At 39.3% G+C, this 23,641-nt stretch overlaps 1 protein-coding gene across 1 annotated transcript in view; it reads right to left on the bottom strand.

Annotated features, from left to right (window-relative positions):
* Window positions 1-783: 783 nt before the first annotated feature.
* Window positions 784-23,641, bottom strand: part of LOC121917215 (protein CIP2A homolog) — a 45,528-nt gene continuing 22,670 nt past the window's right edge. The window contains exons 8-21 of the mRNA XM_042442971.1: window positions 23,291-23,366; window positions 22,140-22,364; window positions 19,222-19,381; window positions 18,303-18,444; window positions 16,636-16,735; window positions 15,215-15,333; window positions 14,853-15,045; window positions 13,429-13,503; window positions 13,234-13,344; window positions 12,562-12,758; window positions 9,739-9,852; window positions 6,896-6,978; window positions 5,196-5,335; window positions 784-2,136 (exon numbers count right to left, since the gene is read on the bottom strand). Of these exons, the coding sequence (XP_042298905.1) occupies window positions 1,966-2,136; window positions 5,196-5,335; window positions 6,896-6,978; window positions 9,739-9,852; window positions 12,562-12,758; window positions 13,234-13,344; window positions 13,429-13,503; window positions 14,853-15,045; window positions 15,215-15,333; window positions 16,636-16,735; window positions 18,303-18,444; window positions 19,222-19,381; window positions 22,140-22,364; window positions 23,291-23,366 (1,906 nt within the window). The 3' untranslated portion in view covers window positions 784-1,965. The remainder of the gene's footprint in view (window positions 2,137-5,195; window positions 5,336-6,895; window positions 6,979-9,738; window positions 9,853-12,561; window positions 12,759-13,233; window positions 13,345-13,428; window positions 13,504-14,852; window positions 15,046-15,214; window positions 15,334-16,635; window positions 16,736-18,302; window positions 18,445-19,221; window positions 19,382-22,139; window positions 22,365-23,290; window positions 23,367-23,641) is intronic.

Here is a 23,641-nt window from a genome sequence, read left to right as displayed (position 1 = left end):
CATATCCAGAATACACAGTTAAAGCAGTTTGATGCTAATTTTAAGTCATGGCTCCATCCTACAAAATCCTGGGTGAGATGCTTACAAATCATCAGTAGTGAGTTTCAGTGTTATAGTTAAAGGAGTATATTATACTTTTCCAAGAGAGAACCCTAAGTATCTCCTCACTCTGTTGCTCTGTCTCAGCGATTCCAGAGCTTCTTCTCAGTTATTTAGTTTATTGATAGTTCAATATGACTATTTATAATTTATACCAATTCTTAACTTGTCTCAGAGGTCTCCTGTTTCTGCTCTCTTATAGATGCAGCTTCTGTTTCCTTCCTGTTGTGTCTGCTATCTCCCAGTCTCTGAGACATACTTCCCAGACTCTTCCTTCCAAAACACAGTAACATCTTAAGGTGATATTACCACAACGTACAAATGCTAGCACTCCAAAGGATAGAGTCATGGCAGCTAAAATGATATCAAATTGCTGTAACAAGTAGTGATACACTCTGAGGAACCATCTCTTGACTTAAGAAAGCTTGCAAAATATCAGGGCATATTTTTAAAGACAGGCAGAAATAGTTCCAGTCCCACTGTTTAGCAGAACGAGGTCTTGATGCCTGAGCAAAACAGGTGCTCTTATTTTTTTTTTAAAAAAGGAAGCTTGTTTTGTCAGCAGCACATAATAAACATAGTTTAACAGAAAATGATAAGATTATTATTTTTATTATTATCTCACCATGCATGCAGAAACTGAGTTACAATACTTGTGTTTTGTAACAGACATTAGACACACAATTCAAGGATTAATTTTTTATTTTCCTCCCCAGACACAAATGCCATCTACAACAAAATTATAAGAGGAGCTATAAATATAGGCCCATAATAAATATTTCATTGAAATGTCTATCACCACTAGGGTTAGAGACAATAAAAGAGTCTCAAAATGTAATTGACAGCATCAGTTGTACATATTAGGCACACAACTGAGCCAAGAGACGCTTGAAACAAAGTTTAAAAATATTTGTTGACATTTTGGCTTAACATCACTGTACTCAAAATGGAATTACAGTAATACTAAGTTTTAGAATGTTAATGCCTTCCATTATCATCAAGTTTCATTCATTAAAATGTACTGGCATCATACTGAGTATCAAAATGAATGTCTTTGCTTTTTATTACTTTTCTTAAATTCTTATTCTCATTAAAATAATTATCTTTAAAAATTCATACAGTGGTTTAAATGTGTATGAGTGGTTGAGTTTTTCTTTTTCTTTTTTGGTTACATGTAAATGTAGATTCTAAACAAACACTTCAGATAAAATAAGAATAGCAATAATATGTTAACTTTAGGTAATATGGAAAGATATTTTCAGAAGCCTACAGAACTGAAAGGCAGTGACTATTGGCATTTGTTCTCTATTTCCTGGAAACAGCATTTAGGCAGCAACATTTTTAATTGCACATTTAATTCATGCTGCTATAATTAAAACCTGTCCAATGCAAATCTTACAAAAAGTATGTTTTCATATATACACAGCATTTGTATATTCCCCACTAATCTCTGGATTTATATGTTAAACAGGTGGATTCTACTGTACTGAATTCTATATACAAACCGTTTATAAAAATCAACATAAAAAGCTAAAAGTAAAATCAGCTTAAAAGTGGAACATCAATCACCCTGCCCAAATCCCATTGTACGTGACAGTATGTGCATCGGCAAGAACTTAACTCTGCCATTTTTAAAACTGATGGCAAATTTATTCTTGTTAAACCAGCAAACAAGACCTGCACAGTTAGCTATGTGGGCATTAGTTTCCCTGTTTCCTTCAAAAAGCCTTTTATTTATTTATTACATATATACATTTGTGTGTGGCAGTTCTCTACAAACATGGAATTTCTTTTAGACAGCAATCCTGAAATCATACATTCAATTTGGTCAGCTTTTAGTGAAATCTTATAGTAGGGAATCAGACTTTATAAACTGAGATTCACAGCCTCTGCACTTAGCTTTCCGCCACTTAAGCTATGTATCATTGCTATCATATGAGAATGTTTGTTCAGTTCTTCTTGCTGGAGTTTGACTAAGGACTCCTTTTCTTCCAATCGCCCTTCCAACTGTGACTTCTGCACTTCCAAAGATGAAGCCTAAAAGGAACATATTATATACTATTCAGCAATCTCTTCTTCTCTGAAAGGTTTACTTGGTGTCACTTAGTAACTTGGGGGAAATGTAAGACTTTATTCATAGATTAGAATAAATCAGAGCTAAACAAGTTTAATTGGTGTGACATCTGAACATGACAGGACAAAGTAGAAAACGGATGGAAAATGACAGTTTGTTAACCACTGTTAGTGTTGACTATTTAAAGTGAGATGTCTTAATTTGGGAAACTATAGTTATGACTGTTGCTTTTCCTCTTTAAGCTGCTGCACTATGGAAACAGAAGTAAGTTTATGAAGTCAAGTGCAGAAAGCACAGGGAAAAAAATTAAATCAGCAGCTCTGAATCATGGTAGCATGTTTGGATATTAACCATTATAACTTCTGCTAAAAAAAAGCCCTCCCTGGACCCCCTGATTTGGAATAATTATTGGCCTGTTTCGCTGCTCCCTTTTTTAGGGAAGGTGATCGAGAGAGCAGTTGCTTTCCAGCTTCAAGGGATCTTGGAAGAAATAGATTTTCTAGACCCATTTTAAACCAGCTTCCGGGTGGGCTATGGAGTTGAGACTGCCATGGTCGCCTTAGTTGATGATCTCCGTCTGGGCATGGACAGGGGAAGCGTGTCCCTGTTAGTGCTTTTGGACATCTCAGCGGCTTTTGATACCATTGACCATGGTATCCTCCTGGAACGCCTGAGGGAGTTGGGTATCGAGGGCACTGCGCTCCAGTGGTTCCGTTCCTACCTCTCGGGTAGATTCCAGATGGTGCAGCTGGGGGACATTTCCTCCGATAAGAGGGCGCTTACATCTGGTGTCCCTCAAGGAGCTATTCTGTCCCCCATGCTATTTAACATTTACATGAAACTGCTGGGAGAGATCATCCGGAGACATGGGGCGCAGTGTTATCAGTACGCTGATGACACCCAAATATGCTTCTCTGTGTCCCTGACTGATGCAGTAACTAGGGATGGCATCTCTCCTCTAAATGCCTGCTTGGAGTCTGTAATGGGCTGGATGAGGAAAAACAAACTCAGCTTGAATCCAGAGAAAACGGAACTACTAGTGATAGGCTCACCCGGTCCAGGTGGTGAAATTTGTCCACCTGTCCTGAATGGGGTCACGGTCCCCCTGAAGGACTCAGTTCGCAGTCTGGCGGTGCTTTTGGACTCGTCGCTCCAGCTGACTTCTCAGGTGGATGCGACGGTCAGAAGCACCTGTTACCAGCTTCGGCTGATACGCCAGCTACGACCCTACCTAGGCTGGGGGGACCTTGAAACAGTGGTACATGCACTTGTAACCTCTCGGTTGGATTTCTGCAATGCGCTCTACATGGGGCAACCCTTGTACCAAACCCGGAAGCTTCAGCTAGTGCAGAATATGGCAGCTAGGTTGGTCACTGGATGTCCTAGGGCCGACCATATAACACCGATTCTGCATGATCTCCATTGGCTGCCTATTCGCTTCCAGGCACAATACAAGGTGTTGGTTATAACCTATAAAGCCCTAAATGGCTTGGGCCCAGGGTACTTGGAGGACCGCCTCTCCCCATATAGTCCGCCCCGCACACTCAGGTTGTCTGGGAAGAATCTGTTGAGGATCCCGATAACGAGATATGTATCAACCTCACAAAGGGCCTTTTCTATTTCGGCCCCTGGGGTCTGGAACACCCTTCCTGAGGAACTGCGCTCCGCCACCTCCCTGGATCTCTTTAAAAAGAGACTTAAGACCTTCCTTTTTCGGCAAGCCTTCCCCGATGCTCCTTGATGATATATGACTCCCCCCTATATGTATAGCATTATCGAGCACATTTAGCTGGCCTGGATTTGATGTATGGATTTGATGTATGGTTTTAATCTGTATTTTGAAATGTTTTTTATTGAAGTTTTATTTATGTATTGCAATTTTTATCTTGTATTTTGTATTTGATATTGCAATTTTTACCTGTACACCGCTATGATCAACACGGAGTAGCGGTTTATAAATAAAACATTATTATTATTATTATTATTATTATTATTATTATTATTGCTATCATAAACTACAAACGAGTATGATATTTATAATAATTGAATTTATGGCTGCTCAGCAAACTTAAGAAAGAAAAACATCACTGAATCACACAGCATACTTGTTTAATTAACACACAAATATTTCAGAACCAATTTGGTATAAGTTGTTAGCTACAAGGTCAAAGCATTCAAATGGTTTTGTTTTGTTTATTAAAAGGGCCTTGTTTGTTTCATCCTTTACTCCACACAGAAGAGTTTAAGTGAAAGCATTGAGCTGCATAACTGAGAGCCCATACAGACAGGCCAAAATAAAGCTGCTTCAGGTCAGTTTGGAGGTATGCTGTTTAAATTATGCATACATCCTAAGAGGTCAGAAGCCATGCCAAAGCCACACTGCAGTCCTAAGGACTGGAGCACAGCTTTGGTGCAGCTTCTGGCCTCTTAAGATGCGTAGGTCATTTAAACAGCATACCTCCAAAGTGACTCGAAACAGCTTTATTTTGGCCTGTCTGTAGGGCCCTGAGTTGTTATCAAAGGCTGCAACAAAAGGCAGACATTTGTCAATAATGCGTCAAATACAAGTTATACTGCGAGTTAAAATTTAAAGTTACAAAAAAATTCTGAGAAATTCTGTAGGTAATTTTTCATTTCTTTTTCTTTTGTTAGATTGGGGGCATACTGACTTTAGCTGTTGCACATGACAGGGTAGATCTCAGCATTATTTATCTGATAAGACACAGAACAATGAAAACTTAATCCAGTTGCTTCAGGTCCCATACTTTGCTATAAGACTGATAGTGCAAATCCTATATATGCTATTAAGAAATAAATCTCACTGAGTTCAAAGGGACCTACTTCTTGGTAAATGAATGTAGGATTGCAACCTCCATCAATACCATTTATACAGTAATATATTTTACTGTATAAAATATTATATAAAATACAATAAATATATTTTAACGGTGATGTCCAATTCTGTAGTTCTTTCTTCTTCTTCTTCTTCTTAATATCAAATAAAGTTCCCAGGACAACTTACCTTAATGCTAAGTTCTTTCCTTGCCTGTTCTGTTTTGCTCAGTTCTTTTCTAAGGATGTCTATGGTTTCCTCCATATCTGCTTTTTCCTTTTGCCTGGCTTTCAGTTTTTCTTCCTGAACCTTTGCCTTCTGCTGAAAACCTTTTGAAAAATTTGAGAAAGGAAAAAGACATGCTTTTTGCCCAGTACCTGGGGAAAAATTCTTAAACATTTTCTCACAGCTACTATTAAATTAGCCACTACTGCCACCTACTGAACATCAGTCATTTATTTTATAATCTTCACTATTTGCCTGCCTAAAGATACATTTTACAGTTAACTACAGAAATGTGTTGAGATATGTGCTCCAAAATAGAACTTACAGCTTTCCCATTCAAAGAGCATTTATTGTAATTTCTGAAATATAGTTTACAAGTCTTTCAAAAATCATACATCTTCCTCAACATTGAATGAAAGGTGCTTGTGTTTGATTAGCAATCGTGACTACAACTTGGTCATCATAAGTGTAGCAGACAGTACTAGAGCCATTACTGTTGCTTTATGCATTCTTAAATGCTGTTCTTGGGCCTGGCCTGTGATATCTCTACAAATCTATGCATGTTACTTGTACACTATATTTTAATTGGGGAACTCCCATTAATGAGCACAGAGTAACAGCAGAAAATATCCCTGTCCATTACAGCATGCTACAGTTACATATTCAAAAAGTTTATTCTGACACTTTGGTCCTGGGTCGTAATCCAATAATATGTTATTCTTCAAACATCAACAGGTTCCCTGTCAGGAAAGGCTTCTTGGCTACAACAATAATATCAATTACATTATAGAAATATGATTCTAATTATAATCAGAGGTGGGTTGTGATTTCAACCAGTTAAAGAATTTGCAGTCTTTACATGTGGCCAAACATGAGCTGGACTTTGAAACTGAGATCTGCACAGGTTTGATCATGGCCAAAGAAATCCCACTAATGAGGCAGAAGAGATCTAAAGGCAGACACACTGCCCTATCAATAGCCCTGTTAAGGTCGCACAATTAGGGCAGATGGGAGAGAGATATAGCATTTTTTTTCCTTTTTGATTAAATTTTTTCTTGATTGATTGGTAGTAGTGAAAGGTAATTAAACTATAATAGCTACAGTGTAGATATGATTCTTGGCTCCTTCCTGGTACATACTGTATCCTCTCACCCCTGCCACCATCTCTCCTTTTTGTGTTCTTCCAATATTTACAGGATCATACAGGAGGTTTGAGGGTAGCAAACCTACTGTAAGGGTGGGTCTCTCTATTTGCCTATAGAGGACAATGTAGAAAATCTTATAGCCCCAGGGATAATTTAATTAGACTGCAGTCTTAAAGCTTTCAAATACAGTCCGTCCTCGCCTTACGCGGGGGATCCGTTCCGGATCCCTCCGCATAAGGCGAATTCCGCCTATGCTCGAGCCCCATTGGAAACAATGTGGCTCGTGCGCGGCGGCACGGCCGCGTGCAGGGCGCAACGGGCGCATGCGCCCATTCAATTGAATGGGACGCGCCGCCCCTTCTGCCCTGCGCACGCCCCGCGGCTTGAGCGCATATGCTCAAGGCCGCGTATGGCGCGGGTGCACTGTACACAGTAATAGAGTAACTGTATTTTTGCCAATTTGCTCTAGACATCTAATGAAACTGGTACAGAAAGCAGAATCCTTTAGTACTAACTTACTTGATATTTTTGTATCTTTATCTTGCAATTGTTTGTGTAATTCTTTCTTATGCTCTTCTGTTTCTAGCAACTGAGCAACAGTTCTGAAAAAAAATAAAATATTTAAGTTCTTCCAGAAATTAACTTAAGAGAAGCCATTCTCCCTGTCATCCAAGTGTCATATACTATAGCAACATTTTCTGATAAATCACTCAATGTTACTAGCAAAGCAAATTTGTAGTTATATATTTCCTGTATTTATTTATTTTCTTATCCTTTGTCTAGTTTAGTGAAATATTCCTTCATGTTATCATTCACCAAAAACAAACCTTTAACCAAACAGCAAGAGGCAACAGAACATTTACCACAGACATTTGCACATTTTAACCTAACGTTAGAAGTTGCTATGTGGTAACATGCTATGTAAAAATAGAGGAGATCTTGTTTTTGATTAATTACACCATCCTGTGCATTGATATATTGTTTTATTTTTATCTTCCTTAACATTCAAACATTATACATTAGAAAGTAAAACAGCCACAGATCTTATCTCTCAGCTTAACTGAGAGACAACAAAGCCCTGTTCTTTTCCACCATCATCACCATTAACGTCAGCTGGGTTTTTCCCTTTCCAAAACCCATTCCAGGAAATGCTGAGTGAGACTAATTCTGAGGTACCCATATGAACACATAATTTCATTTCTTTAAAAAAAACTTGGGTTTTTTTTTAGCAAACAGCCAGTACATATACATTAGTTATGGCATGAAGAAAGGAAATTCAGTTTGAATTTCCTGCCTAAGAACAGAGGTAAAGGCACACTTGAATATCCACTCTATTTTTTTTAGAGTACCATATGCAAAAATATGCAGTATGCTGATGACACAAAACTCTCTCCATCTGATTCCAAGAAATCTGTTTCTATACTAAACTGGTGTCTGCTGTCAGTAATGGACAATATACTAAGCGGTTTACAAAGTGTAAGCTAATTGCCCCCAACAAGCTGGGTACTCATTTTAGCAACCTAACTGTAGCTTAGCTAGATACATTGCGCCCGCGTTATATGTGGGCGCATTATACACGGCTTTGAGCATATGTTCAAAGCCGTGTGGGAGCGCATGGGGCAGCACATCATATTCACATGAATGGGGCGTGGTCCTGTGGCGTGCGTCCCACACACCGTCGCAGGCACGAGTCCCATTTGTTTGAATGGGACTTGAGCATCCGCATATTTTCTCGGGGGGGGGGGGGGGGGGGGGGGGGACGGAACGGATGTCCCACGTAAGAGAAGGGGCGGACTTACAATGTACACTAACTGTACATTTAGTCAACTAGACTAAATTAAATACATTGTCCTGGAAAATTTCCCTATTCCATCCTCATCCCTGAAGACCATTTTCAACTAAAAGTCTCCCTTCTAAACAGCATGTGTTGGGATGTGAGGGCTTGCTGCAGAAAAGAACAATTGGCTGGAAGGCAGAAGGACTTTTCAAAAGACCTTCCTGAGGAAAGAACAACTGCCTACAATTGGGCAAAAAGACTCTGATTTAAGGCAACTAGCTCCCTCCCCACACCCATTCCTTCCTACACTTTTCAGAACAGCCTCCTGGAGGAGGCTTTTTGGAGACTGTAGGATTTTAATTGTGAATTGTTTTTTATCGACTTGTTGTATCGTAATTGTATTGTATTTTATACTGGGTTGTGATCCCACCTCGATCCACCTGGGAGAGGCAGGAAAATATAAAAAAATATAAAAATATAAAAATAAATAAAAATTTATTATTATTCAGGAGTTCTATGAGTGTCTTTCTGCTCACGCAATGTAAGATCCAATTGACTCTGCAGATAACTACCATAATACAAACAGAAGTTAATTGGGGATGACCACTTTACTGTGGTGCTGAGTTGGTCTAAAAGTATATTTACACTACATAATTTATAGTAGTTCAATAACCCTTTAACTGCCACAGCTCTCCTGTTGAATCCTGGGATTTGTAGTTTGGGGATGAGTCCGAATAGTTAATTAGACAGCTCATGTCTATCTCTCTGAATTAGCCCTAGAACTCTCTTGCAGAGAATTCTAAGCACTTCTGCGAAATATACAGGATTTCATATGATATCAAACTTACAAAACTGTAGATTATAGATATATTCAGAGTGTCAGTGGTAGGCTTGAAAATTTTGTATATATTGCAGATATTCACATATAAGCACAAATGACCTTCTACAATGTCAAAAACACTTATGAAGTTGAAAAGTTGGCCAAGTGAAAAGATGAAGTTTGTGTAAATAGTATTAAATAACCATAGACAGTACATCTGATACAAATTCAAAGTGCTTTAAAACATATTATATAAAGACACAGCATAAGCTTAATAAAAACAAAAGAAACTTAAACATTCAGAAATCTATAAATTAACACCTACTATAAAACCATTTTACTTTGCTTAGATTGCTCTACAGAATAATAGCATACAACAGGTGAGAAAAAAGAAAGTGAACCATGTACAACACTTCCAATTACAGTGGTACCTCAGGATACGAAATACCCAGGTTACGAATTTTTCAGGATACGAAAAAATCCCATAGGGATTTATTGTTTCGGGTTACGAAAGTTTTTTCGGGTTACGAAAAAACTCCGGCGCTATTTTAAATGGAGCCGCGGCAGAGCCGCGGCTTTTTTCCCCATTAGCGCCTATGGGTTTTCGGCTTACGAAGGCTTTTCGGGTTACGAAAGCGGCCGCGGAACGAATTATTTTCGTAACCCGAGGCACCACTGTATATTTAAAGATACCTTGAGTAGATAAAAACTGAACCATTTCACTGAAAGACAGTATTCTTTTAACTTATAAAAAAGTGAACTTACTTGTCATTTTGTTGTTTGAGTGATTCATTCAGCTTTTTTATGTTCTCAAGCTGTTTATTCAATGAATTACACATTAGCTGCAGATCATTATATTGTTTTTCTATTGTTTCATACCTAAAACATGTAGATAATGTTATTTAATCTTTCATAACACACTATTTTTATAACACATTAGCATTCCTACTTTCAAAATTAGAACATTTTGTGACATGCACATATCACTTATTTTCTAGGTGTGTGTCACAGCACAAGTGTGACTTTCAGTACATATAATGATCACAGATTTCTGATACTTTTATGCTTTAAGATTCATAGAATCATAGAATCGTAGAGTTGGAAGAGACTGCAAGGGCCATCCAGTCCAACCTCCTGCCATGCAGGAAATCTCAATCAAAGCATACCCAACAGATGGCCATCTAGTCTCTGTTTAAAGACCTCTAAGGAAGGAGACTCCACTACACTCCGAGGGAGTGTGTTCCACTGTCGTACAGCCCTTACTGTCAGGAAGTTCCTCCTAATGTTGAGGTGGAATCTCTTTTCCTGGAGCTTGCATCCATTGCTCCAGGTCCTAGTCTCTGGAGCAGCAGAAAACAAGCTTGCTCCCTCCTCAATATGACATCCCTTCAAATATTTAAACATGGCTATCATATCACCTCTTAACCTTCTCTTCTCCAGGCTAAACATCCCCAGCTCCCTGAGTCATTTCTTCATAGGGCATGGTTTCCAGACTTTTACCATTTTAGTCGCCCTCCTTTGGACACGCTCCAGTTTCTCAATGTCCTTATTTAATTGTAGTGCCCAGAACTGGACACAGTATTCCAGGTGGGGCCTGACCAAGGCAGAATAGAGTGGCACTATTACTTCCCTTGATCTAGACACTATACTACTACAGTGGTACCCCGGGATACGAAAGCACCACGTTATGAAATTTCCGGGATACGAAAAAATCCCATAGGAAAAAACTGTTCCGGGTTACGTTTTTTTTTTTCCGGCTTACGAAAAAATTTTTTGGTGCTTTTCGGCGCTTTTTCGCACGAAATCGCGGCTTCCAGCGCTAGCGCCTATGGCTTTTTCAGCTTGCGAACGATTTCGGGTTACGAAGGGCGCCGCGGAACGGATTATTTTCGTAACCCGGGGTACCACTGTACATCTCTCCTTTCTGAATGTGTGGTCTTCTGTTCTAGAAAGACATAATCCAATTCCTCAGTCTGACTTGGGGGTCTGTAGTAGACTCCCACAATAACATCCTTGTTGTTTCCCTGCCCTTTAATTTTTATCCAGATGCTCTCCACCTGGCTTCCAGGATTGATGTCCTGGATCTCTTCACTGGTGTAGAGGTCTCTGACATATAAGACATATAAGGGCATTTCCTCCTCCCTGTTTGGCCTATTTCTCTTAAAAAGGTTATACCTCTCTATTTCTACATTCCAATCGTGAGACTCATCCCACCAGGTTTCAGTGAGGCCTATTATATCATATTTGCTTTGATGTGCTAGGAGTTGAAGTTCATCTTGCTTATTTCCCATGCTCTGTGCATTAGTGTAGAGACATCTAAGACCATGTGCTCCCTTTACTTCCTGCCTGTGCAAGTTCTTTTGCCTCCCACTTTTGGGTCTTTGCACTGTTTGCCTTGTTCCCTCTGTGTGTACGTAAAGATGGCGGCGCCCGTATGAACAGGGCGCCGCCATCTTCTACGTATTCAATACATACTAGGGTTAGGGGGGTGCGGAAGCACCGCCCCTTCCTAACCCTAGTACGTATTGATGACGTACTATTTGGCGGTCTGTAAACCGCCTTTGACTATTTTCTCCAGCCCTTTTGTCTTCCAGAATACTGTCTCCCTCCCCCATATAACTCAGTTTAAAACCCTCCTGATCAAATTCTTGGGACTATTGGCAAAAATATTTTTGCCAACTGCCGTGAGATGCAACCCATCCCTTGCCAGAAGTCCCTCCTCATGGAACTGAGTACTAATCAATTCACTGCCTAGCAAAATACTCTGACTTTTCCATGTAACTCATTACAGGGAAATCTGCATCTGATAAAGTAGATTGAAGTCCATGTTCAGGATTCCAGGCACTCAAAAATGGCCTTCAAGATAGTCTTTCTCACCATCTCTGCCTCCCTTCCTCCCTCTCACATGCACATACCCGCAAACATTCATCTTTTCCAACTGCCACCTGGCATTAACGTAGTTACTGAACATTTTTAGATCTGTTTCTTGGGGATAATTAGTACTTTTAGGATTTTCAAAGGGATTTTCCCAATTTTGCAGACCTTGAGGTTCTTTGTGCATGAAGTATCTTCATCTTAGTTTTCAGTAGTTATTGGTCTTGATTGCTGTTTGTGATATGTTTTTTCCCATAAATAAGCAAGAGTACTTGAGTTATTAAAATGATTATTGGGTGAGACCATCTAGTTTTGCAAGGCAGCAGTTGACCTGAATGCAGAATTCAATTTCTGAGTAATTTAATCTTATGATATCTGTCCTATTCATGGAGTGCTACTAAGCACTAAATTCTCACATTATGGATCAGGTTTCTAAAACTATTCACTGCTTCTGGATGTTGGAAGGGGCTACCAACTACTGCTTCTCCAATCAGACTAATCCATACTGTGTTTTAAATTTGAGATTCTTCCTACTACTAATCACAATAATTTGGCACCCAATAGCTGTTCCTAACTCATTCGTACATATCTGTACTGATCAAATCTCTTACTTTCATTTTAGATGCATATCCATTTGATTTTTCCTTGTGGAAGGGTGGGTGGGGGAAAGAATTTACTCCCTTATACATCTTTCAGAGTAATGCAACATCTTACTTTTGAAGAAGGTCAACAGAAGATCTTTTTAGCAACTCGTATTCTTCTGCTATAGTCTGTAGCTTTCTATTGTGTTGAAAGAGTTGTTCTATATCACTTTGTGCCCGTTCAGATTCTACTTGCTGTGCTTTTAACAATGCCTCAAGATCTTCATTTTTTCGTTCAGCATCCTTCAACACCGAAGCAAGAGTCCTAGCCTTTTGGGAAAAAACATGGAGAATTATTCTAGTATACTTAATTAGCTGATGCTCCATTCCAAGGATTGACTGTAACCTGTGGTTCCCAATGGAAAGGACAGTGATGACAGGGTGTGCTCCATTTTCCCAGTACAAGTCCTTTGTATGCTCCCTAACTGTGCTTTACAGATTGGGTGTCACCCTAAAGCGCTGGGGTTTGCACAGAGGTGCAGGAGAAAATTTCAAGGTGCACCCAACAGTTTTTCAAACTAAATATGATTTAAAAGACTTTGAAAACTTGAACTACCCTGTCTACCAGTCAATGGTAAAATTAATAAATGCAGCTAAGCAAAACATTCATACTGAATTTTCATACTCCAAAATAGGATAACCTAAAGAAAGAACTAATAATACACATTGTTGTAAGGAGTTTTTCTGTGGTAGCTATGAGCAGGCACCAAGTCAATTATTGTCTAATGATTTCAGTTTTACCCACCTCTGACTCAGCTTGAGCTCTCTGGCAACGATACTGGGCAATAAGTCTATCTGCTTGAGCAAGAGCTAATGCCTTCGCTTCCAAAAGGTCCTGCAACCTTGTTTCTTTGGACTAAAATTAAAAGAGAAAACAATTTTGAAATGCAAATATAACAAAAGCAGGCACATAAAACATACATATTAAATATGTACTCACTGCTAATGCGGACAGTTTCTGCTCATACACATCCATTATTTCAGAAATCCTTATGTCGGTGACCGATTCTTTCATCTGTGGGAAATGTTGACACAGTTTGAGCTAAAATATGCAAAACGTGAGTCATACATGGACAAATGAAATGCTGGAGAAGAACAATGATAATCAAAATTTGTTCACTTTCCCATATTAACAGATCAATAACATAGTATGTTCACAGAAAAAATTAGTGGAATATATATACTGATACAGTTAGCCTTCCATATCCACTAATTCGGCAGCCATGAATTCAACCATATATTTTTTTTAAAAATCCAAAACACAAACCTTAATTTTGCCATTTTATAATATGGGACATCATTTTACTACACCATTGTGTATAATGAGACAAGCATCCACATATTTTGGTATCCACGTGTGTCCTGGAACCAAACCCCAGCAGATACCATGGGCCCAGTATGCTTCATAAAACTGATGCCCCATACTACTCTAAAACTGCTGCACTTCAAACAGAACAAACTATTTAGTACAATCAGCCCTCCACATCTGCAGCACGGTTTTGATTATTCGCGAGGTCAAGACCACATGTGTGCACCCTTCTCCTCCTCCTGGGCTTTTCCCCTTGGGAGAAAAAAGGTCTCGAAGGGAGGAGGAGGGGTGCACACGCCAACCCTGCGCCTTTCCTGGTGGGATAGCTGTCTTCTCGAGGCAGCTATCCCACCAGGAAAGGAGGGCAGGAGTGGGGGGACCGATCCTGTTTTCCCCTTTTACCACTGGGAAGGCAGCTATCCCACCTGGAAAAGGGGGAGGAGGATCGATCCCCCTTTGTCCCTTTCCCAGTGAGATAGCTGCCTGGAGAAGACAGCTATCCCACTGGGAAAGGGGCGGGTAGCCATTTGAAGGGACGGGAGGGTGGTGAAAGAAGAGGAATGTGCGCACCTGCCCATTTCCCCCCACCCACCAGTCTCTAACTGGTTTCCATGTGGAGGGGGAGTTATTTGCAGTTTTTCCACCTTCGTAGAGGTCTTGCTCCGTTAACCCCCGCAAATATGGAGGATCAACTTTATTCATTTATATGTATACCTATGGTTGAATTCAAGAAATACCAGTGTTTAGAAGTGTCCTATTAACACAGTGTCTTATTAAAAAATGTCAGCTACTTGCATGTAAGTTCATTGATTTCAATGGCATTTCACCAATCCCAATATAGTTTCCTATATTGAACTACAGGCTTCAAAGTTTAGCAGTTGACCTTGCACCACTCTTTTCTGTAATGCAGCAACTGATGTCACTTGACTTCAGAAGTCTGAGTCTGGAAAAGAATACTTTACATTTTATGCAAACCAATACAAAGATGTGTGTGTGTGTGTGTGTGTGTGTGTGTGTGTGTGTGTGTGTGAAAGATGCATATTAAAACTATTAACCTCCAGGCCAGATTGAAGTTTCTGTATCAGTTCCTGAATATTGTGCATTTCAGCATCATCATTTGGAGGGTAAACAATAGAGCACTTCATTGAGTTAACACTGGTCATGGATGTTTGCATGTGACTTCTTTTAGATACATGCTCTGCTTCCTGCTGTCTATAAGAATTATTAGCCGCAATGCTTTCACCAAGCCTGTATAAAGCAAAACACACAAAAAAGATAAAATCAATAATTTAATATTAACAGCAACCTTCTTATAAAACATGAGCAAAAGGTGGGACAACAACAAGAGTTCTAGAAAAGAACTTTAAAGTAACATTAATGTAAAAGGCAGTTTAAAAAAATATCAGAAGGAACTCACATTATGCCAGGGAAATCTGGCAATGGTGCTGCTTCAAACAGTATTCTGAGCCCAGCCTGGACTTGCTCTCTGTGGTCTGATGTTAAAGCAAATGCCAAATGTGTAATCAGACGCTGATCCTAGACACAAAACATTTGTAACTTTAAACAAGCATTAAAAAAAAACAGGTGCAAAACAATACATGTGGAAAACATTTTCATTTTATCTGTTCTTACCTTGTAAAATGTATGTCAAATAAACACAGGTACAAATTTTAACTAGTGGAACTGCTGTTGCTCTGCACATTCAAATCACTACCAACTTATAGCGACTTTATCATGGGGTTTTCTTGACAGGGTTTACTCAGAGGCAGTTTGCCTCTTCCATGGTTGAATGTGTTTGACTTGTTAAAGTCATGCAGTGGGTTTCCATGGCCAAATGTGAACTTGAACTCTGATTTTTAGAGTCCTTGTCCAACACTCAAACCATGATATAACATTGGTTCTGTCTAATGAAATGGCTTGATATATTCCACTCAGCCTTTTTTTAAAAACACCTGATATATTTTGTGTTGAAGTAGAAGCTCCATATCACTTCTGTTAGACCCCCACAGGAAAACTTCAGTGACCATCTCTGCACCCTGGTACAGAGGCCCTTCCTCCCACCTTTTTCAGTCCCACAGCATTCTCCAAAAAAGCACCAGAAGGTTGAGAGGTTCTGTGGAATGGTGTGGAACCTCAGTAGTATTGAAAAAATGGCAGAAGGTGGGTGCAGAATGCCTTCCCCTGCACAGAAAGCATTTGGAAGACACTGGCCAGATTCCTAAGTAATGGTGAACAGCTTGTGTTGGTTTAATTTAAACTTGTTTTTGTATCTAACCCTTTCACATAAAGAAACCATGGCATATTAGATAGCCAGAAAGCACAATTAGAAGCCATGGTGTGTTGCTGTTTTAAATAAACCAGCACTTGTAAACCTAATGTTATAGTTATGTCTAAACCTATATTGTTATGTCCAAAGCTTGTCCCTGACTTGTTGCCCCAGGCTGCCCACCCTGAAAAAACTGACAAAAGAGGGAGGAGAAACAGAGCAGAAATGAAAAAAATTAAATTGTGGTTGTGTTTTTTGTGGGTTTTTCAGGCTATGTGGCCATATTCTAGAAGAGTTTATTCCTAATGTTTCACCAGCATCTGTGGCTGGCATCTTCAGAGAATTGTGGTTGGTTTGACTATCTGAAGAACAATTCATTACTAAAGTAACAAACCTATTTGAGAGTGCCTGATTTGTGATATGCTGACTAAAGTCATGAGAAAGTTGAGTGAGTTTTGACTGGACTGGAAAATTAAGTACTTCCACGTTTAGATTAGTTTGATAATACAGAAATGATCATAAATATGCACATACTTTTTTAACAGAGATTAAACACACACAAAAAAACTTACTTGAAGAACTTTGTAAAAGCCAACTTCCATATTAGGTACCAACTGTTTAAGCTTGCTCATAAGATCCAGCATTTTTAGAATCATATCAGCAGCAAGCTTACTGAAAAAACAGAAATGAATAGGAAACATTTTAGTGGTTAGTGCAACCCTCTAAAACTAAATAACAAACTCAAAGGTCAGTTTACTTTTTAAAATGAAAAGAAAATGCAAGACTTTTAAAAAGGTGAGCCATGACTTTTATCTACAAAACAGAAAAGTTGCAGTTAACAGATTGAAACATGTGGAACAATTTCTGCCTAATCAAGCAAATTTCTATTAACTTTTCCACTGAATGTGAATAGATTCAAACTACCACCAAATATAGTATAGTCATTTTAAAAACTTACCAAAAGTACGAACACGTCACAAAGATGCTACTATAGCCTAATCAGATCCTATCTTCACTAGGTCAAGAATGTAATACTAAACCTTCAAGGTATTTTTGGCTGTGGTAACTATCCTTTTAAAATTCTCTGCATAGGTAAATCTTCCTGATTCTAATTTTTGTTCTCTTTTTGAGAACAGGTAAAAACAATTAGGAAACTTTCCCTAGATCCTAATGATTAGGATTTTTTTTAAAGCTTATCCTAATTGTTATTGTTTGATTCTTATCATATATAGATAAAATCCTTAAAAATGGCTTACAATTTAAAACAGAATAGCAAAGTTATGAGACCACATTAAAACCAAGAATCTTTGTGACAGTTAAAACTGGACTGAGAGTGTTTTAAAACTCAAATTCTAGTAATGAAGCAAAATAAACTAAAGTGAGTCTACATTGGGTATCACTAGAATGTGAATGCATATCTTCCACCTTTTTTTTTTTTGCTTCGGTACCTTCAACATACAGAGAAATAGCAAGCAATACTTTCTCTCTTATTTGGATTAGACCACCCTCAAAGAGAACAATAAAAGTCATGTTACATACATTCACTGGTAAGCACAGTGAATAGCCCAGGAGCTATGTCTGTAGTTAGGATGGTGATGTACATGGTATTCCTAGAAGAGATGTCTCTATAAGAGAAATGTCTTCTGGGTATCCCTATGTGCTGCTCTTGTCCTTACCACCCTGAACAGGAAGGGTTGAAGGGGCTTGAATGTAAATTGGAACCTCTACCAACCACATGGAAGCTTTTGCTTACTTTTTGGTAAACATATGACAGAATCCTCTCCAAACCTTACATCTTAAGACAAGAAGCTCACTGGTGGAACGAACCCGGCATGGAGGACCTATTTCTTCACAACTGCTCTTCTGTTGCCTGAAAAGGGCTAATCTGCTACTGGGATTTCTTGAACATAAAGGGACCTAATTTGAGTTATTTATCAAAAATGTTTCTATATTGATTCCCATTTGCACAATTATTACTGTGATAGTGCTTTCAACTATGCAAATATTACTCTTTTCAAAATGTGTAAACAACGAACTTCAGCTTTTCCATACTAGAAAAAAACCCTGAATATTGTAATGAATATACAGACCTATCGTTTCAAGCACAGCTTGTCAGCTACTAGGGCTAATCAACTATATAATGGAGTTAAAGTCTTCGTTCTGTAGAAAAAGTTAAGTTTGGCCTTTAAAAATTAATGAACATTAGCAATTCTGCCTATATTTTTTCAGTTCTGCTTACCTCAGTTCAATATCCATTACTTTTGCTCCAAATCCAAAGTCATTCCCACTGCATGCGAATTGGTGTTCGATCAAAGAAGTGCATTTGCTAGTTGTGAGAACTTTAGTAACATGCATTTTTAGCATGTCATCTGCACAGAGCGGTATGGTTCTGTTAAGGATACAGTCTGATTTATAGTTTCAGATCATAAGGAAGTTCACTAGTGGCCTTTTCAGCAGGAAAAAACATGTACTGTACAGTATTTGCAACCACAAAGTGTTGTGAACTTGCATTCCCCAGGTATATTCATTGTAACTGATAACTGGAAGATATGATCTATCTACCTTTCAGTAATTCAGAACATATTAGTGTAATTTATCCCAAAAAAACTCAAACAGTAGCATAGGCCCGATCCAGACTGACGGGAAAGAACACCGTCACGTGCGAAGGGCAGCGCTTCTAGACGCCCCTCGCCCCTCGCACATGAGGACGTCAAAATGGTGGCACCCTGTACAGGCGGACGGTGCCATTATGACATGCCGGATGCATAGCGTCCACACATCGCAGCAGCATTACAATGCCGCGAGTGCGCCATTGGTGCACTGCGACATCGTAATGGCAGCGCAAGAAGAGACCACTTTTTGCAAGTTCTTTTTGGTCTACAGGGGAGGCTGCGGCTTCCCCGCGGACCAAAACTAGGTGCCAGGAGACCATCCTTTTTGGACGGTCTGTCCCAAGCCATAGTTTATCAAAGCTAGTTTGATTGGTCTTAATTTGTGCCTAGATTTCAGACAAGGTATCTTCTACATGCTGCATATTTCTTAAAGAGACATTTTGGTTCTAAATACTGGCTAAGTACTGGGTTTCTTCTAGTTTATTTCACACATTGTGTACTTTCATGGCAAACATATCATGACAAAAAAAATCACATCAAGGATATTTATCAAGATATCAATAGCTTTGATCATTCTTTCACATTTCTTCTTTGTTAGTGCATCTTCCAAAATATGATCTGGGAAATGAAGATGATCAAGGAGAACAGGCAGGAGAAGATCCACAAAGCGCTCAGCTATTGTACTATTACCTGAATCTATGACATCCTGTAACAGAAATATTAAATGAGGTGGTAACAATAAATTGCAGATTAAGTTGCTATCCTATCTCTCTTCCCAAATCTGCCTTCTTAGTCAAGGGCTATTCAGCTTTCACCTCAAATCGCGAACATATAACACTTTCCCACTGTTTTCAATTTATCATTAGAGAAGAGAACTCAATACCAGTTTAGTTTGCACTGTAATTGCTGTTCATAGAAACATCTAAGCTATAATCTTTCAGACTCAAAATACACCTGAAACAGCAATTTAACTCACATGTCACTGCTTCAGAACTGATTTACAAAATCATATAAAAATCTAGATACAATCCAAATCAGCAGCTGAAACAATGTCTTTTCTAAATAAATTCAACTATGGATTTATGAGATATTACACAGAAAAACAGGAACATTTTTGGCATTGACTTACGTTTGTTACGTTTATATAAAATAATCAGCAAGGTGATATTAGCTACAAGCTGGCACAGAAAAAGGGGTCCTTGGGGCTTCATGCCCCCGGACACCCTGACAGCCAGAGCCATGGGGAAAAAGGGGCCACCTGGTCCCATTCTCCTTGGCATTGTTCCTGTGGCTGTTTGGTTGCTGCAAGAACGATATGCGTGGGGAAAAGGGGCTCCATACGCAGTCAGGCCACCGTAAGTGGCCTGGGATAGTGTGGAGACGTCACACACACGCCGTACATGCCATTTCGACGTGGTGTGTGCGTGATGCCGTCGTCACATGCTCTGTGTGGACGGTACCGTCCACACAAACTAGTTTTAGGGAGCATGTGGTTGCTGCAAGCTCCCTAACCCTAGAATTGGCATTGGTACACCACTTAATGGCGGTCTGTGCCGCGCCATACCTACTATAAAATGACTATACTCAGAAGCAAAGCAAATTACTTAGTTGGAAGGGAGAGAGGTGTCTGGGCAGCCATTTGAAACTCGCTGTTCATGGCGCACAAAATTTCACAATAAGGGGAGACTTAGGGCAGATGGCAGAAAGCAGAGGGTGACCTGGGAGCTATGCTTCAGGGCTTCTCCTTTACTTTTAACTGTTTTATTTCTTTAAGGGGCTTGTGGAGGCCTTTTGCTCAGAGGAAGTGAATCAGAGGCTTGCCTCACTAGGAACCAGGAGCTCTCTATATAGCTATAGAGCCAGTCTTTTCAGCTCAGAGGCAGAGCTTGGGGAACAAGCCAGGCCAACAGGGGTGTTTAACAGGCAGTTTTTGAGGGGAAAGCTCACAGTCCTGTTTCAGTGCCTCCTTAAGATTTCTGAGGATGGAGAGCAAGGGAGCTGCTGTAGTCACCTGCAGCATTTGAGATGTTTGTGTTCTTGCCTACAGATGTGGGAAACTTCACCTGCCCCACGTGCAAGTTGGTAGCCATCTTGGAAGAAAAGATCCAGCAGAATGCCTGGGTATCTACACTTCAGCATATTAGGAAGAGAGAAGTTTTCCTGGATAGAACAGAACGGACTGTCCTGGATGGTGAACATACACAGAACGTTTCTGAGGAGGTCACTTCACATACACAGAAGGTAGACAATTAAGAGGAATGTCACACACAGAACTAGGAACACCAGGGATCATTCTGGGAGCTTGCAGCTACAGCGATGCTTAAAAAGGATTATGAGGGAGAACAGCAGGGACAGCCCTCAGGGACAGTGCAAAAGATCTTGGTAGAATCAGCACAGGGAATGGCTGTTGCTAAGCCTCGGAGGAGGTGACTAGTGGTCGTGAGGAACTTGTTGCTGAGAGGTTTATGGGCCTGATAAGATGTCTTGGAAAGTGTGTTGTCTCCTTGGGGCAAAGATCCATGATGTGATGGTAAGTCTGACAAGCCTTCTGATTGTTACCCCTTCCTTTTGGTTTATGAGGGAACCAATGATACTGCAAGGCACAACCTTCAGAATATCATAAAAGATTATGAGGCTCTGAGTAGGAAGCTGAAAGAGCTGGATGCACAGATTGTCATTTCATCTCTTCTCCCAGTTGAATGGCATGGGCCACAAAGGGAGAGAAAAATAATGGATGTGAACAACTGGCTCCACAGATGGTGCCACCAAGAACAATTTCGGTTCTTGGATCATGGGCTGCAGTTCCATGAAGGAGGACTTGGGGGCAAGAGATGGTTTGCACCTCACACCAGCTGGCAGAAACATTTTTGCCAATAGTCTGAAAAATTTGATCAGGAGGGCTTTAAACTGGTCTCTTCCAACTCTACAAGTCTATGAGGGGAAGGAGACGATTCTATGGGGGAAGGAGATAGTATTTTGGAAGGCTGGGTATGTTCAGCCTGGAGAAGAAAAGGTTAAGAGGTGATATAATAACCCTGTTTAACTATTTGAAGAGATGTCATATTGAGGATGTAGCATCTTGTTTTCTGCTGCTCCAGAGAATAGGACACAGAACAATGGATGCAAGCTACAGGAAAAGAGACTCCACCTAAACATTAGGAGGAACATCCTGACAGTAAGAGCTATTCAACAGTGGAACTCACTCCCTCAGAGAGTGGTGGAGTTGCCTTCTTTGGAGGTCTTTAAAAAGAGGCTGGATGGCCATCTGTCGGGTGTGTGTGTGTGCATGTGCGCGCTTTGAGTGAGTTCCTGCATAGTGGGGGGTTGGACTGGATGACCCTTGTGATCTCTCCCAACTCTATGATTCTATGATAATATACAGTTTAGACAGTAGAGCAAATGCCCAATTTGCTGTATGGATGGATTAAAAAATATTTCAAGTCTACTGTAAAAGAATTAGATACCTCAAGTATCTCCTTGAACAGCTCCAAAGCAAGGTTTGAGCAGTTTTCAGATGCTTCCAAGGGTTGGTTTGACCAATGTACTAAGACAGCAGATGGCTCTGATGGCTTAGATCGAGTTGTAAGTCTTGCACTTCCACTGCTTGCCTTATTTGGTTCCAATATTGCTAGACGCAAAACATGACGAAGTTCTGTTACTGAACAGAAAGCAAGCAGTAATTCTAACACCTGAGTAAAAAGCACAAAAAACATTGTTTTCTAATTTCACACCAAAATACTCTTTATAATAAAGACTAAGACTATTTTAGATATTTACTGTTAAAATTCATGTTCAGGCCTAAATACTACAGTAAGAAAGGTTTAACTTCAATATACTCCTGGATTCATCCAAGCAACAACTACAAAACTACAACAACCATACGTATATGAATTGTCTTAGGGACTTAGTATTCCTTAACATTAAAAGGAACACAGTATAACCCTCACAGCTGCACTTAAAACAGTATATAAAGAACAAATATGTATTTGCTGAAGGTTATCTACTGTGTTCTACACAATTTAGAATAGATTTAGCAACTTGAAGAATTGTATGTACAAGCAGACCTCCACAGCTATGGATTGTGCATCCACTGATGCAGCCATCCATGACTTGAAAATATTTTAACCCCCCTCCACCCGAAAGCAAACCTTGAATTTTGTCACTGTATACAAAGGACACCATTTGACTATCCCACAGTATATCATGGGACTTCAGTATCCATGGATTTCGATATTCATGGTAGGTCCTGGAACTAAACCCCAGAGGATACCAAGGACCCACTGTATTTATAAATAAGGAAGATGGTGTTTCCCTAATATATTGCTATAATTCATAACAGTTTATTCAACAAACATTTTTATTTTTAAAAAAGTAACACAAATCATGATGATTTTTAATGCCACTATAGCAGTAAAATTGCATGATGAAACCCAAACCTAACTAGACAGTACCTATGGCTATCTACAGTAGAAATTGACATTCTCAAAGCTTCATTGTATTTCAAAACATGGCATTTAATCCTCAAAGTTAAAAAAGAGGTAGAATTAAATGCTGAAACAGTCTATCAATTCTGTTTAAGGAGTATAATTATTATGACTGCTCATTTGTAAATTACCTTTGCTGACGAATCAGAGTCCCTTCCATGAAGGAGGCCCAACACCTGACTGAGGCAGGATGTAAAATGTTCATACCTGTATTGTTGAAAGAAATAAAGAATTGGTTCTGCCATTTCTCTGCCATTTTGAAGAGACAAATCAAAATGAGATCTTAAAAGAGATAGGCAATAATCACTGTTGATTATCATTTTAAACATTTTATTTAATAAAATTTGATGAGTCACAAAAGAAAAGGGCTAATCTGAAGGCTTGACAAACACTAATAACTTTATTCAGACACTCATATAATAATAATAATAATAATAATAATAATAATAATAATAATAATAATAATAATAATAATAATAATA

This window comes from Sceloporus undulatus, unplaced genomic scaffold (assembly GCF_019175285.1).
Source record: "Sceloporus undulatus isolate JIND9_A2432 ecotype Alabama unplaced genomic scaffold, SceUnd_v1.1 scaffold_12, whole genome shotgun sequence".
NCBI classification, from domain to species: Eukaryota; Metazoa; Chordata; class Lepidosauria; order Squamata; family Phrynosomatidae; genus Sceloporus; species Sceloporus undulatus.
This window is presented reverse-complemented; position numbering and strand designations above follow the sequence as displayed.